Source organism: Schistocerca cancellata, chromosome 10 (assembly GCF_023864275.1).
Source record: "Schistocerca cancellata isolate TAMUIC-IGC-003103 chromosome 10, iqSchCanc2.1, whole genome shotgun sequence".
Classification (NCBI taxonomy): domain Eukaryota; kingdom Metazoa; phylum Arthropoda; class Insecta; order Orthoptera; family Acrididae; genus Schistocerca; species Schistocerca cancellata.
In genome coordinates, this window is record NC_064635.1 from 176,202,968 (window position 1) to 176,219,868 (window position 16,901).

A 16,901-nucleotide genomic window follows, 5' to 3' on the forward strand; every position below is an offset into this window, starting at 1 on the left:
CGTTCCGAGAGTTCCGGAACCTGTACAGAAAATTGGAATAGAGATCAACATAAATATCATTTCCGCCATTTTTATTCCTCGTGAAAACTGTTGTGGTTGGCAGGAGAGCCAACACCGTGTTACTAGGAGGAGGCCGAAAGGCACGCGTTTTAGCTCACGCAGGCTGGCGTGAGGTCTGGAACAGGACAAGGAAATTAGAATTTAGAAAAAACGGACGTAGTTGGTGGAATACTTTAATCCATTAATGGTGAACGTCGCTCTTGACGGTACATTATTCTCAGTATCAATAGTAACTGGTAATGGCGCCTTGCTAGGTCGTAGCAAATGACGTAGCTGAAGGCTATGCTAACTATCGTCTCTGCAAATGAGAGCGTATTTGTCAGTGTAGCTTCGCTAGCAAAGTTGTCTGTACAACTGGGGCGAGTGCTAGGGAGTCTCTCTAGACGAGAGCTGTCGTGTGGCGGCGCTCGGTCTGCAATCACTGATAGTGGCGACACGCGGGTCCGACCACCACCACCTAAAGAGAAGGCCGCGGCGCGCTCTTGTGACGTCACGCAAAGCGGGCCAGGGTTGGCTTGGCGCTGCGCTTAAAGAATCGAGACGCACGGCCTGCAAATCTTTGTCAAACGGTTTTACAGAACCTATTCCGTAAAAAATAATTAATTTCTGAAATACTTTTAGCTTTATATGGCAGCTTCATGATGAAGTGCCAATCATTTCGATAATGGTCGTAACTATTGTGGTATTTCACAGATGACTATCAAATTTGAGAACGTTGCCATCAAAAATAGGGGTCGCTATGAATTTGTGTTTGATGCATATTACACATTCTATTGCTGAGTATGAAATACAGATGAGGTTTTGAAATTTTCGTTAAACTTTGGATCAATATCTGCTTCCAATCTCGAAAAAATTGAGCATCTGCAGCAACTTCACTTCCGATCGCAACGCGCGGGAATGAAATATTCATAACGCCTGTCATATCTCGTAAACCGCTGGAGATAACGAAACGAGATCTTGGCAAATGATACCACGCAAAGAGAAGAGTACTTTGCCGAATGGTTAAAATAAGTAACTTTATCAATCGCGATATAGCAGAAACTATAGTTTATAATTCTTTTTTACCGGTAATGTAATTGCATAAGACTTATCAATAGCCAGTGAAAACGTACGAGTGCGGGATGTAAATAATATTGCGATATACATGGTAAAACAAGGTACATTTGTGAAAAATGCACTGTGATAAAGTACATTCTTTCTGGACCAGACAACTATTATTTACACTCACTTGAAAAATTCTGCACTAATACAGTGTATAATATTAAATTCCTCTGCCTTTAGTATCCTAAATAAATATTGTGTAGCTGTTTATAGAGCTCCCTCAGGAAAGCTGAGTACATTCCCCAAGCAAACAATCACTTTTAACTCACCTCGCATAAACAATTATGCGTTGTTATTGTAATGTAAATTTTCTTTCCTGTAAAAATATGGCAGATTTTGAGCATAAGTCAACAGTGAAAATCTACAAACCTTCAGCAGACATTTGCAGCAGTTGGAATGAGACAATGTGTCAAGCTAAAAACGTCAATAATAAATTTAACCTATTTCTAGATTAATTTGTTCCATTGTTTGACACATCGAAAAATAAAACAGATATGCTTCATACAGAGAGATCGCTTTTTAAACATGAAAACAGCAGTTTCAACATTCGTTAGCACTCATGCTAACTAATGCGAGAGTGAAAAACAACACCCACTCACAAATAGAGAATAAAACGTAACGGTAATGCGTAACAAAATACGAACTGCAAAGAAATTTAAACACGAATAAAAAGTAACACGAGCCACAAATTTGTATTTCGTTTTCAAAATCAAAATAAAGCCACTTGATAACGAATACTAGGCCTATTTACTGCGAACTTTTGCTCACAATTTTAGTCAAATGTATCCAAAATGCAAGATATTCCACCAGAAAAAAATAATAATTGTACTAGGTATATAGTTTTTACATACCTTCGTGTGCTCAGTGGGTTGTAAATTGTCCCGATGAATCGCTGAAAGACATTTCCAACGTAGATTCGCATCTTTCGGAAAAGAAAACAACATTACTTTCGGTCGAGTTCCGTAATTCCCACGACACCTTGGCACACAACACTTGTAAACCATGTTCACAGTAGCTTCACTACCCGTAAACACTGTAATCGCTAGTTTTAAGCATGAATATAGCACTCGATCCAACAAACGTGTACATAAACAAACGCTTCGAAACACAACATGGTGGCCCGCTTGGAGTGACGTCACGACCTGCTATGAATTTCGCGCCGCGGCCTTGTCTCTAGGTGGTGGTGGTCCGACGTATACTAGCGGACCGCGGCCGATTTAAAGGCTACCACCTAGCAAGTGTGGTGTCTGGCGGTGACACCACAAAAACCACACATTGCATGTTGTACCACCATACAGCAAGACCTTCGGAAGTGGTGGTCCAGACTGCTGTACACACCGGTACCTCTAATACCCAGCAGCACGTCTTCCTCTTGCATACATGCGTGGCTGTATTCGTCGTGGCATATTATCCACAAGTTCATCAAGGCACTGTTGGTCCAGATTCGGCGTAGACCCCTCAGAGTGGTTGGTGCGTCACGTCGTCCATAAACAGCCATTTTCAATCTATCCCAGGCATGTTCGATAGGGTTCATGTATGTGGAACATTTTTGGCCACTCTAGTCGAGCGATGTCATTATCCTGAAGGAAGTCATTCACAACTTGTGCAGGACGAGGGCGCGAATTGTCCATGAAGACGAATGCCTTTTCCAAAGGTACTTCCGACCAAAAAGCGATTTTGGTAACCGGAGTTGTAGGTGTCTATTAATCATACCTTTTGCATTCTTATGGTGATATTTCCACAGAAACTTTCATCCTGTAACATGTATTTCTTTATATCTAACGGAGAAGTGAAATACCAGTTTTCATTGTTTAGCTTTACAAAGTTTTTAATTCGAAGAAATATTTTCTTAAAAATTTTCATCCCCTATTTCACCCTCTTAAGAGCTGAATTTCCAAAATAGTGTAATGCTAATTTTTTAAATTTATAACAGGGAAGTCAGATACCAATTTTCATAGATGTAGCTTCTAAAAATACAGTAGTAGTTCTTTAATAATGAATTGTTTTAAAAAAATTTCACCTAATATTTGTCTCCATTGGGGTTAAATTTCCAAAATTTCTGACACACATTTCTTTATTTCTGACGGAGAAACAAAATACCAATTTTCGTATGGCTAGCCTTAAAATTGCTTTAATAGCGACATATTTTTCAAAAAAACTTTCATGCACTATTTCACCCCTTTGGGGGTTGAATTTCGAAAAATTTCTTCATAGCCGACGCTTAGAGTATAAGATCAACACGCACTCCGAATTTCAAGTTTCCATCTATAGCGGTTTGGTCTGGGCGATAATGAGTCAGTCGGGCAGGAAATTGCCTTTTGTATTTATCGATGGCAGCTTTAATGAAATTGGCGATTATCTCTCCGTCGTCAGTAAGGCGAAGCGTAGACTTGAGAAGAAAATTAAGAATTTCAGTGACAGTAGTAAACAGATTTTTCACAAAGTGGTATCGGATTTCGTAATGCAAGTTTAAAGTGTTAGGTTGGTTCCTGCACTGATCATGAGATAGGCGTTTAATGCTGCTACAGCGGCAGCTGATCAGTGGTAGTAAGGCGACCGACTTGATTCGAGCTCTCCGACAAATTGGTGAAAAAAATTAGAAAACAAATTAGGACAATCAGTGTTCAAAAATAATAAGTAACTGTAATATGCATCTCACTAAATTCGTAAATATGAGAAGATATATGATGAAAAATGAGACCACCTTGTGCCTAATGTGCAGTCAGGAGGAGCGCCATGGAGAAGAAAGACAGCAGTAGTTACTGCGACGCCAGCATTTGTTTTTTAAACAAAACACAACTGGAAAGTGAAGATAGAGTACTTTTATACTACACATACGAGGGGCGTTCAATGAGTACTGCAACACATTTTTTATCTCGGCCAGTTTCGATTGAAAAAATGCAGAATTTGCTGTGAGACATTGTGGAATATACCCACTTCAGTCCCTTTAGTTTCATGAAGTTGAGATAGGTGGCGGCGCTAAACATAGTCTCCAAAATGGCGTCAATAACCGAGAGCTGCCACTGAATTTCTTTTGGCGGAAAACCCAAAGACCTTGTAAAAATAACTAGACTCACTTATGGCGCTGCAGTCGCGGGATAATTTGAACCTTCGGCTGGACGCCATTATAGTGGTTGTAGTCTGATGTGTTGTGTAGTATTGTTGTTTATGAGGACCCTGATTCAACGTTGTATATTTGTTGGGGCGTACATACAGTATTTGTTACTCGTAATTCTACTGTCTGTACGTTCCAATCACAAGAAGTACAATGGTGAAGAGTTGTGCAGCGATTAATTGTACAAATAAATTCGAGAAAGGAACGAATATTACATTTCACAGGTATGTGGATATTTTAAGTTGTTTTGTATGTCAGTGCACTTGGTTCAAATGGCTCTGAGCACTATGCGACTTAACTTCTGAGGTCATCAGTCGCCTAGAACTTAGAACTAATTAAACCTAACTAACCTAAGGACATCACACACATCCATGCCGAGGCAGGATTCGAACCTGCGACCGTAGCGGTCACGCGGTTCCAGACTGAAGCGCCTTTAACCGCACGGCCACACCGGCCGGCCTCAGTGCACTTGCTTAATAAATGTTTTTGTAACACGGTATTAGCATAATGTCTGTGCATCTATTTGCAGGTTTCCTTTCTCAAAACCACAGCTATAACAAAAATGGTTACACGCTGTCAGGAGGCAAGATTTCCGACCGACAGAATACCATTTTATATGTTCTGATCATTTTGAAGAAAGTTGGCTGATCGGTAGTGTTTTCATGGTCTAGGTTAGGTTGAAACTTGATAATTTGGTCGTGAGTTGCCAAAGCACTATGCCATATATAACGCACTTCTCGTCATAAAATCTAAAGCAAGGTAGAGTCAGAAAATATCTATTAATATAGTGAGCAAATCTTTGAGTATTTTGATGCATTTTGCGTACATCTATCGTAAATGAACTACGAAAAATGCTAGGGGTCCAGTACATAACTTTTAGCAATGGCAGATTCCATGTAGTACGTAAGATAAATTCATAAACAGTGACTAGTTGCTGTTTGTTCATAAATTGAAAAGTATATTGTAGTAACGTATTTAAATGATGCATTATGTTTGTGACCTAACTCAAGGGAAGGCATTTTATAACCAAAAGCGATGTATAAACATTCGAACTCCGCGCGTCAGTTTACCACTCTAATGGCCGCCGCCCAGCTATTCAATTTGTCCGCTCTTCACAGTCGACCACTCGTGCGGTTGTGGGGGCCTGGGAAAACCAGAGCCTCGGAGCTAATCGTAGGTGCTCCCAGAATGTCAACGGAGACCTAGCAGTGAACAAAAGCACGGCGAGTCGTTGAACAAAAGCACGGCGAGTCGTTGGGCGAGACGTCTGTCATAACCGCCACCTCCCCCGTGCCGGCTGACCGCACGCAGCTGTGACTCCTGCGAAGCTGGGGCGTGCGGACACACTGATTCGAGATGATCTGCGGATCACAATCATAAACCTCCTCGTACACGAGCTGGAGTACTCGGTGTGTGCCCGCTATGTTCCTCGCCGCCTAACAGAAGACCATAAAGAGCAACGAAAGACCATCTGTGCGGAATTGTTTACGGCATATGGCCTATAATGCGACACCCGTTATTAACCGCCTGGGTAGCAGGGCGAGTCGTGACGTCGCTTCCGGGATCCATCGAATCCGCAAATTAACGACGAGGGCTGATGTGCCAGCCAACCTGGATGCGGTTTTTAAGCGATTTTCCACAATCCAGTAGGTGAATACCGAGCTAGTGCCACGGCCTGCTTCAGTTAACGATTCGCAAATGTTTAGAGGAGGTTAGCACACGCTTTCAGATGCAGAACAGTACATTCAGACAGAAGGAAGAGCATCTAGCCACCCTCTACAACTAAAATTGACAAATTCAATGACAAACAAGCCGCCCCCACGAAGACACGGCTCCCGCGAAGACACGGGATAAAGAAGGAAGAATAAAATTCTTCCTTAACCACATGGTTCCAGAGACCTTTCCAATTCTCAGCCGTCAATGATGTATACATGAAGACTGAAGCGATGAATGAATATTTGTACCGTGGCTGAGATTCGAACCCGTGTCTCCTGGTCTCTAGGCAGACGTGCTAACCACTACGCCAACTCGCACAATGACTTCGCGTAACTGCATGGACTTTCCTAGCACGTTCCCTCCTTAATCCAAATTCCCATTCCGTTATGTTGATCTGAAGACGGCAGCTGCCAAGGGACGGGACTGGAGAAGTGTGTGTAACCAATGATTGAAACAACTGCACTCCTTCTGCCATAGTGATGATGTTTTCCTCCGCTACGTGCATCCCACCCGACTCCCGTCGAATTCAGCGCCATTCCTCTATCTAACGAGGCTGAAGCACTTCAGCAACCAGCTTCCCGTCACGTTGCATATTACCCGCCATTATAGCCGTCACACTCCAGGAACATTGTTGGCCTTCAAACTGAAGGTTGACGCCATTGCAGGCACACAGGATAACAGCTTGCGTCACACAGGGAATGGACGTCCTACGGCCTGCAGTAGGCATATGCTTCCCTCATTCTCGAACGCACTGTCCACTGCAAAACATTACGTACGCGAGACTCATAACCTCTTTTTTTTTGTTGCTGGGTACCACAGCAAGGAATGTATCAAAAGAAAGTGGCATTATCCCACTTTATATTGGTTTACTTAACGGTTTCTGCCTTTTAGACCATTTTGAAGTGATTTTCCGTCCGAAAGACAGCACATTACTTACCCCCCCCCCCCCCTTTCTCCGAACAGAAACACGATGATGTGTACGTAACTTTATTAGAAAGACAGTTACCTGCAGTGTAAACATGTGCAACATGCACTGAAAAACCCTATATGCTGTCTTGTTGGTGGAATTTACAAAGATATTAGACAACATTCCATTAGAGTTACTGATACCCATGCAAGAGCCAGCCCTGACAGAAATCTACCATCTGGTGAGCAAGATGTATGAGACAGGTGTGCAAATTGACGAACTATCACTTTAATAAGTCACGGTTACAAAATACTAACACGAATTATTTATAGACGAATGAAAAAACTGGTAGAAGCCGACCTCGGGGAAGATTAGATTGGTTTCTGTAGAAATGGCGGAGCACGCGAGACAATAGGGTAAGGAAAGGCAAACCTACGTTTCTAGCATTCGTACACCTAGAGAAAACTTTTGACAGTGTTGACGACAGTACACTCTTTCAAATTCTGAGGGTGGCAGGGGTCAAATACACCGAGCGAAAAGCTATTTGCAATTTGCACAGAAACCAGGTGGCAGTTATAAGAATCGAGGGGCACAAAACGGAAGCAGTGTTGGAGACGGGAGCGAGACAGGTTAGTAACCTATCTACGATGTTATTCAATCTGTATATTGAGCAAGCAGTAAAGGAAACAAAAAAAAAATTTGAAGTAGGAATTAAAATCCATGGAGAAGAAATAAAAGCTTTTAGGTTTGACGACGACATTGTAATTCTGTCAGAGACAGCAGAGGACCGGGAAGAACAGCTGAACGGAATGGATAGTGTCTTGAAAGGAGGGTATAAGATGAACATCAACAAAAGCAATATGAGGATAATGGAATGTGGTCGCATGAAGTCAGCTGATGCTCTGAGAATTAGATTAGGAAACATAAAGTAGGAGATGAGTTTTGCTATTTAGCGAGCAAAATAACTGATGATGGTCGAAGTAGAGAGGATATAAAATGTAGACTGGCAATGGAAAGGAAAGCATTTCTGAGGAGGAGAAATGTGTTAACATGAATATAGATTTAAGTATCAGGGAGTTTTTCTGAAAGTATTTGTACGGAGTGTAGCCATGTATGGAAATGAAACATGGGCCATAAATAGTTTAGACAAGAGAATAGAAGCTTTCGAAATGTGGTGCTACAGAAGAATGCTGAAGATTAGATGGGTAGATCACGTAACTGATGAGGAGGTACTGAATAGAACTGGAGAGAAGAGGAATTTTTGGCACAACTTGACTGGAAGAAGGAATCAGTTGGTAGGACACGTTCTGAGGCATCAAGGGATCACCAATTTAGTATTGGAGGGAATTGTGGAGGGTAAAAATCGTAGAGGGAGACCAACAGATGAACACACTAAGCAAATTCAGAAGGATGTAGGTTGCAGTAGTTATTCGGAGATGAAGGCGCTTGCACAGGATAGAGTAGCTTGGAGAGCTGCCTCAGACCAATCTCTGGACTGAAGACCACGACAACAACAACACCATTACATTGACCAAAGAATAAGACTAAGCATGGACTATTAATTTCAAATAACTGTGACTATTAAATAACAAATAAGCTATGCAAACTTTCACTTGTTGCGACAATTTACTTGTCAATGTTTTTGGACTCCAGACGTAGTCGTGCTCGAATATCCGCGGTCACAGAAGATGCATGAACGGTGTGCGGGCATGAGCACTTCCAAACACAATACCTCCTTTCTGCTACTCCAAGTCTCCCTGTTGACCCGTCCCACGTATTCCACACAACCAGCTGGACACTACTCACTCCACTTCCATTAGTAGTCACAGATGGAGCGTCACATGACCACCTGATACCAGTCCTGCAACATATACAGTTCTCCAAAACAATTCTTTTTTGCGTTTGCAGCTAACCCTGTAGTACGCCACGTTGCCACCAAATGCTGTATATTGCTCTTTGCTGCTGTGGAAACGCCAGGAAACCTCTTTGCAAAAACGTTCCGCGTTTCCTTAACTAAACCGGCAGACACGTACACCTCCACTATTGTGAGTCTTGAAGAGGATACCTTTACACGTCTTGACCCTTAACGTTCGAGGATCACTCTCACAGACCGCTAGCGTATATTGCATTCGTGGAGACAACAAAATTTTTAGGTCTTACAGTGGACAGGAAAGCTGGTCTCCACATGTGTCATATTTGACTGCCCGTTGTACCCGTTCTCTAAATGTCCTCCGTGCTCTCAGTGGTATGTCGTGGGGAGCGGATCGAACCGTCCTACTTCGCCTATATCGGTCGATCGTCCGCTCCAAGCTGGATTATGGGAGCTTCGTATACTCCTCTGCACGGGCGTCCATCTTACGCCGCCTCTACTCCATACAACATCGGGGTTTACGTCTTGCGATCGGAGGGTTCTATACTAGTCCCGTCGAGAGTCTTCATGCTGAAGCCGGTGAATTGCCACTGACCTACCGGCGCGATATACTGCTTTGTCGGTATGCCTGTCGGCTACTGTCAATGCCCGACCACCCGTCTTATCGTTCCTTTTTTGACGACTCTCTCGACCGTCAATACGGGTTGTATGTATCTGCCCTACCCCCTGGAGTTCGCTTTCATCGCCTCCTTCAGCATCTTGATTTTCCACTGTCTGCAACCTTTAGAGTGGGCGAGAGCCACACGCCACCTTGGCTCCAGGCTCAGGTTCGCGTTCACCTTGACCTCAGCTCGCACCCAAAGGAGGTTACCCCAGCTTCAGTATACTGCTCATCGTTTGTCGAACTTCGTTCGAAGTTCGTTAATACGATCTTCATTTATACAGATGGCTCTAAGACCAATGACGGTGTCGGGTGTTCTTTTATTGTCGGGGCACACGGTTTCAAATACCGGCTCCATGGCCATTGTTCGGTCTTCACCGCTGAGCTATTTGCCCTTTAGCAGGCTGTTCTTTACACCTGCCGCCACCGACATTCTCCTTATGTCATCTGCCCTGATTCTCTGAGCGCCATCCAGAGCCTCAGTGATCCGTATCCGGTTCCTCCTTTCGTGCACCGGATCCAACGCTCTCTTCAGCAGCTGACGGACGACGGTTCTCCAGTTACCTTTATGTGGGTTCCTGGCCATGTCGGTATCCCTGGGAATGAAGCTGCAGATCCCACGGCCAAGACTGCGGTCCTCCAGCCTCGGACAGCTTCTTGTTGTGTTCCTTCATCTGATTTTAGCAGGGTCATTTGTCAGCGCATTTTATCGCTGTGGCATGCCGATTGGTCTACTTACTGAAAACAAGCTTCGGGCCTTGAAACCTCTCCCCACGGCTTGGACGACCTCTTCACGCCCTTCTCGGCGGGAGGAGGTCGTTTTGGCCCGGTTGCGGATTGGACACCGCCATCTGCTGACGGCTGCGCCGGCGCCGTTCTGCCCATGTGGGCAATTGCTGACGGTACGCCACATTTTAACGTCCTGTCCGAATTTTAATAAACTGCGCATTGATCTTGGCCTGCCATGTACTCTGGATGCCATTTTAGCGGATAACCCAGGAGCAGGTCCTCGCGTCCTTCGTTTTATCCACTTGACAAATCTAAGGACATTTGATTATGCTGTTTTCTTTTAATCCCTTGTCTGTTAATGTGCCTTTTATAGTGTTGTCCTTTTTAATTGCTGTTTTAACCTTGTGCCTCACAGTGCATTCCTAGCGTAGTCTGGGCGCTAATGACCACTGTAGTTGTGCGCCCTAAAACCACAAAAAAAGCGTATATTGTTACTTAAATCACTTAATAAAAGCAAGTCTTCTGGTCCAGACTGTATACAAATTAGGTTTCTTTTAGAGTATATTGATGCAATAGCTCCATACTTAACAATCATATATAACCGTTCGCTCGACGAAAGATCCGTATTCAAAGACTAGAATGTTGCACATGCCACACTAATATTCAAGAAAGGTAGTAGGAATAATCCGCTAAATTACAGGCCCATATCATTAACGTCGATATGTAGCAGGATTTTGGAACATAGATTGTGTTCGAAGATTATGAGTTACCTCGAAGAGAACGTTCTATTGACACACAGTCAACACGGATTTAGAAAACATCGTTCCTGTGAAACACAACTAGCTCTTTACTCGCACAAAGTGTTGAGTGCTATTGACAAAGGATTTCAATTAGAGTCCGTATTTCTGGATTTCCGGAAGGCCTTTGACACTGTACCACACGAGTGGCTTGTAATCAGAATATCAGTTAGTCCACAAGATTCTGCACCAGCAACAGTTTCGAAATTGTGGACGGCTATAGAGGCAGCACGGCTCAGTATCCAACGCGCACGCCCCCCCCCCCCCCCCCCCCCCACACACACACCGACACCGACACCGACACACACACACACACACACACACACACACACACACACACACACACATACACCCACACTCATCTGCTCCCGTGCCCGCTCACTAGATCTGATGTCACTACCTTGATGATAACCCTTCCTTTCCATTTCTCTATGAATGATACTTGAGCAAATGGTGGCAATCCATTTAGCTACGTTTCATGGCTCAAGACACGAAGCATATTTTGCATGGTTTTCTGTCTCTTTCTTCTCTGTTGTAGTGTACACTTGAAATTTGATGGGAAGGAAATAAATATGCAAGTGATGTTGCTCTCTATTGGACCAATGAACTGAAAGCAGTTACAGGTCTTCTCGAATGCAACACTTCACGCGGCTTCCTCCGTCGGAGGCTCGAGTCCCATCTCGGGCACGGATGTGTGTGTTGTCCTTAAGCGTAAGTTAGTTTAGTTGATGATGGAGAAAGTGAGCCACTACAGAGCTGTTGTGTGGTGTGTTGCAGGTGGCGATGGACTGGCGAGTGAGGATAGCGTGGTGGCTGCTGGTGGCGCTCCTGCTCGCATCCGTCTCGACCCCCGCAGAGGGGGGCAGAGGAGGGGGTTCCCGCGGCGGGGGTTCGCGAGGCGGTGGCAGCCGTGGTTCGGGGTCTACCTGGAGCAGGAACAGGAACAGGAACAGCGGCAGTGGCAGTGACAGCCACAGTTACAAGCACGTCACCTCGAAGCCCGTCACGCAGAGGTGAGTCTCGCCCAGTGGTGCCGTCTTTTGGAGAGGTTGCAACTCGTGGTTCTCGGTTGGGTACACTACCGTGTGTTAGGTACACGTCAAGAAAACAAATGAGTGAAATCGCAAAGTAGCACACGATCTTGAAGGCCAGCAAGTCGTGAAATGCACGAGAGCTACCACTAAACGTCGTAGCTGTAATCCCAAATGGCCCAGGCGTGATCCTGAGTAATCTCGATTTCTCTCGAAACGTTCTGTGTGGGAGTGCTTACCAGACGACTGTGTCAAAAAGTTGCTGTCCGTCCACACCCTGGCCGTGATTGTGTAGGTCAGGTGCTCCAGCATTCTTCAGAGAAAGCTTGCCCATTCCTTCTCACGTTATCGGGCATTGCTGTGCTGAAATATGGAATAATCGTGGAGACAACCAAATTTTTAGGCCTTACATTTGACAGGAAACTTAGCTGGTCTCCACATGTGTCATATTTGGCCGCCCGTTGTACCCGTTCTTTAAATGTCCTCAGTGTTCTCAGTGGTATGTCGTGGGGAGCGGATCGAACTGTCCTACTTCGTCTATATCGGTCGATCGTCCGCTCCAAGCTGGATTATGGGAGCTTCGTATACTCCTCTGCACGGCCATCCATCTTACGCCGCCTCAACTCCATACAACATCGGGGTTTACGACTTGCGATCGGAGCATTTTATACTAGTCCCGTAGAGAGTCTTCATGCTGACGCTGGCGAATTGCCACTCACCTACCGGCGCGATATACTGCTTTGTCGGTATGCCTGTCGGCTACTGTCAATGCCCGACCATCCGTCTTATCGTTCCTTTTTTGATGACTCTCTCGACCGTCAATACGGGTTGTATGTCTCTGCCCTGCTACCCCCTGGAGTTTGCTTTCGTCGCCTCCTTCAACACCTTAATTTTTCACTCCCTGCAACCTTTCGAGTGGGCGAGAGCCACACGCCACCTTGGCTCCAGGCTCAGGTCCGCGTTCACCTTGACCTCAGCTCGCTCCCAAAAGAGGTTACCCCCGGTTCGGTCTACCACTCCCGTTTTTTGGAACTTTGTTCGAAGTTCATCAACATGACTTTCATTTATACAGATGGCTCTAAGACCAATGACGGGGTTGGGTGTTCCTTTATTGTCGGGGCACAAAGTTTCAAATACCGGGTCCATGGCCATTGTTCTTTCTTCACAGCTGAGCTCTTTGCCCTCTACCAGGCTGTTCTTTACATCTGCCGCCACCGACATTCTGCTTATGTCATCTGCTCCGACTCCCTGAGCGCCATCCAGAGCCTCAGTGATCCGTACCCGGTTCACCCTTTTGTACACCGGATCCAACGCTCTCTTCAGCAGCTGGTGGACGTCGGTTCTCCGGTTAGCTTTATGTGGGTTCCTGGCCATGTCGGTATCCCTGGGAACGAAGCTGCAGATGCCGCGGCCAAGGCTGCGGTCCTCCAGCCTCGGACAGCTTCTTGTCGTGTCCCTTCGTCCGATTTTAGCAGGGTCATTTGTCGGCGCATTGTGTCGCTGTGGCATGCCGATTGGGCTGCACTTACAGACAACAAGCTTCGGACCTTAAAACATCTTCCCGTGGCTTGGACGTCCTCCTCACGCCCTTCTCGGCGGGAGGAGGTAGTTTTGGCCCGGTTAAGAATTGGACACTGCCGGTTCAGCCATCGCCATCTGCTGATGGCTGCGCCAGCGCCGTTCTGCCCATGTGGGCACTTGCTGACGGTTTGACACATTTTAATGTCCTGTCCATATTTTAACACACTGCGTCTAGATCTTAACCTGCCAAGTACTTTCGATGCCATTTTAGCGGATGACCCACGAGCAGTTGCTCGTGTTCTTCGTTTTATCAATTTGACAAACCTCTCTCAGGACATTTGATGATGCTGTTTTTTAATCCTATGCCTGTCAGTCTGTCTTTTATCGTGTTTTCCCTTTTAGTTGTTGTTGTCCACTTGTGCCTCGCGGTGCATTCTTAGGGTAGTCAGGGCACTAATGACCATTGAAGTTGTGCGCCCTAAAACCACAAAAAAAAAAAATATGGAATATGAGGTTGCCCAGACGAGAAATATTCTGTGGGCTCTAAAACCTTCCCGACTACTGCTCAGGTTACCTTCGATGCATAGGGTCAATATCTCTTATTGTAATCAGAGGCAGCATATGTACAGTCTCGGCACTGTCATCAACATTATTTTCGTCACTGTTATCAGCATCATCACTTTTACGACATTTTTTGTCTCACGTCATCATTATTAGCATCATTACCATACTCATCAATGTTGTCATTGTAGTCATCACATTATCTCTGTCATTATTGTCATCATATCATCATCATTGTCATATCATCACCATTGTCATCAAATTATCACCACTGTCATTATTGTCAGCACATTTTGCTAATTATCATCACATTACTATTAGCGTCACTGTCGTCGAATTGTATGGGTCCCTGTCGCAGGCTGTTAACAGCGCACACATCCCAGGGGCTAATGTGAAAGGAACTCGTGCCAGTTTGCAGAGGCGGCAAAGATCAACAGGCTGCCAGGATTCTACTAATGGTTAACTATTGTCTCCGACCGCGTAAAGAACTGAAAACCTCCTTGCAGCTGGGCCTTGATTAGTATGGAGACTAAGGAAGATTAGGGAGGGTCTGCAGAAATCACAACTAAAAAGGTATAGTAGGAAAATTGGTCATATAGAATTAAGAGATTATATGTTTACAATATTCAGCTGAGGGCAGCCTTTGCTAATGTGAAGCATTGCTGAATGACAGTATATGAATTGAAAACTTAGCTAAGAGGCACTATAAATACACAGCTCAGTGAAAACTTCCTTGGGCAACACAAAGGGCAGTGGTGAGCTAGATGGACTATGTTGTGGGGTATTCAAATAAGGCAGAGGGAGAGAGCATTGATCCATACTACAGATTCACATGACAGGGGCCAGGTCACGGTGGAAGCTTACTCCGTGGGTGGCGCCATCAAACTGTCATATTAGCCCGAGATGGTTGCACACACCGTGTGAATGAAGTGGCGTTCCTATGCGAGAGACTCTGCCAAGTTTTTCTCGAGTTAAATAGTTACTAAATTTGTGCTAATGATACCACCCTCACTGGCGTCTTACAGTTGGCAATGGAAATGCCTGTTTCTGACAGATGCTGATAGCGAACACACACGGGGATTTGGCGGATCCAGTGATGCTTGCCCGCTGGGCCAAGCCTACAGTGGCGTTGACTGAGAGTGTCCCGTGCTACTGCGATATAAGATGCCGGTGGCAGCTACATGACCCAATCTGTCACAGTACTACTTGGGCATTATTGCTGTTTGTTCTTTGTAAAGTTTCTTCGCAGTGCTTGGAGAAAGCTACAAGTTAAATAAAATTTAAATGTTTGCCAATCATTCCTGCCCTGTCCAACTTCCCTAAATGACAGCTTGTCCAATTTCCCTAAATGACAGCTGCTACACTGCTCTTTAGCCCACCTCTCCTTACCTTTGTTTTTGAAGTAGTGCACAACAAAATGCAAGGCAGCAAGTGCTTACAGCAAAACACGTCTGTGATGGACACAAAGCTTCATCTGTTGGTCCACATCTAATCCAAAACTGAATGGGGGGGCTGGCGTCGTGGTGGTCCGACCTTTTATGACTTCAGAAGTGCCCCCCCCCCCCCCCTGCACCCTCCAGTGGGCTTCTGACAAAAATAATGGAGGGGGGGGGGGGGGGAGGGGCACTGACCATATCTTTTGCTGACAGTATCTCCACATTCTGGGTCAGTCGCAACTGTGGGAAAAGCAGTTTCCATTATGTTCCTCCACCTCTGCTTGGAAGAAAGGAGTAACTGTTTAAAACTTGAAGAGTATTTAATGATTGCCACCATTTTCAGTGAATTAAGAATTCTTTAAATGTTTCCAGCTGAAATCTGGTTCTGATTTTCATTCGTCATCACTTGTGGATACTTATAATATTCTCTCTTTTTCCTTGGAAATTTTATTAACGACTTAAACCGCAGTTGAAAAATCAGAATAACTTGAAATAAAATTCATACAAATAAATGGTGGTGATGATGATGATGATTTGGATTGTGGGGCACTCAGTGCCATATTTATCAGCACCTGTGCAAATTTCAAATCTTGTCAAGGTCCAGTCTCGTCATTTTCCTGAGTGATAATGAAACGACAGCACAGGCACCCAGCCCCTGGGTGGAGAGAATCCCCAACTTGGTCGGAAATCAAACTGGGACCTAATGATCCAGAGGCAGCAATGCTAACCACTAGGCCACAAACTGTGGACTGCAAACTAATGAGTACACTGCTGGAGTCTCTGTTATCGAAGAGTTACGAATCTGTAAGAAGATTGCACGAGTTTTGATTATCACTATTTTCGTTCTTTGCATGAGGTACAGTGTGGCCACTCACACGTGCATCTCGAAATGTGACATTACGACATCATTCTTATTGTGATTCTCACTATAATTGTCATTGTCATCATCATCATTATTATCATTATTATTGCCCTTGTGGTGACATCACTTTCATTATTGTTGCAGCCACTGTTGTTTTCACATCATCTCATCATTATTATTATTATTATTGGTATTTGGAGGTACTTGATTGTATCGCTGGTGAAATCTTCTCTGCTCTTCGATGAAATTCTAACACACAGAATGTTTTCCATATCGGATTCCCCCATTTCACTTTCACGGTGGAATCTGTCACTTATGTATCGTTGCACATGTGCTGGCTTCAATTTCACTGTGCTTTCTCTGCATTTGAAATTTACATTTTTAAAATTTTCTTACATTCTCTGTGTTGAAAACTTGACATGACGTCAAGTAGAGATACATCTACAACAGCTGAATTATATAATCTAATATTATTTTGTATTGCAGTCCTTTGTTGCATTTGATTTTATAATTATTACCAGCCTCATTGAAATT

General features: G+C 44.5%; 1 protein-coding gene across 3 annotated transcripts in view; it reads left to right on the plus strand.

Annotated features, from left to right (window-relative positions):
- The window catches only part of LOC126106891 (uncharacterized), a 276,906-nt gene that overhangs the window by 191,351 nt on the left and 68,654 nt on the right, over positions 1-16,901 (plus strand). For all 3 annotated transcript variants that reach the window (XM_049913302.1, XM_049913303.1, XM_049913304.1), the window contains exon 2: positions 11,734-11,969. In XM_049913302.1, the coding sequence (XP_049769259.1) occupies positions 11,740-11,969 (230 nt within the window). In that variant the 5' untranslated portion in view covers positions 11,734-11,739. The remainder of the gene's footprint in view (positions 1-11,733; positions 11,970-16,901) is intronic.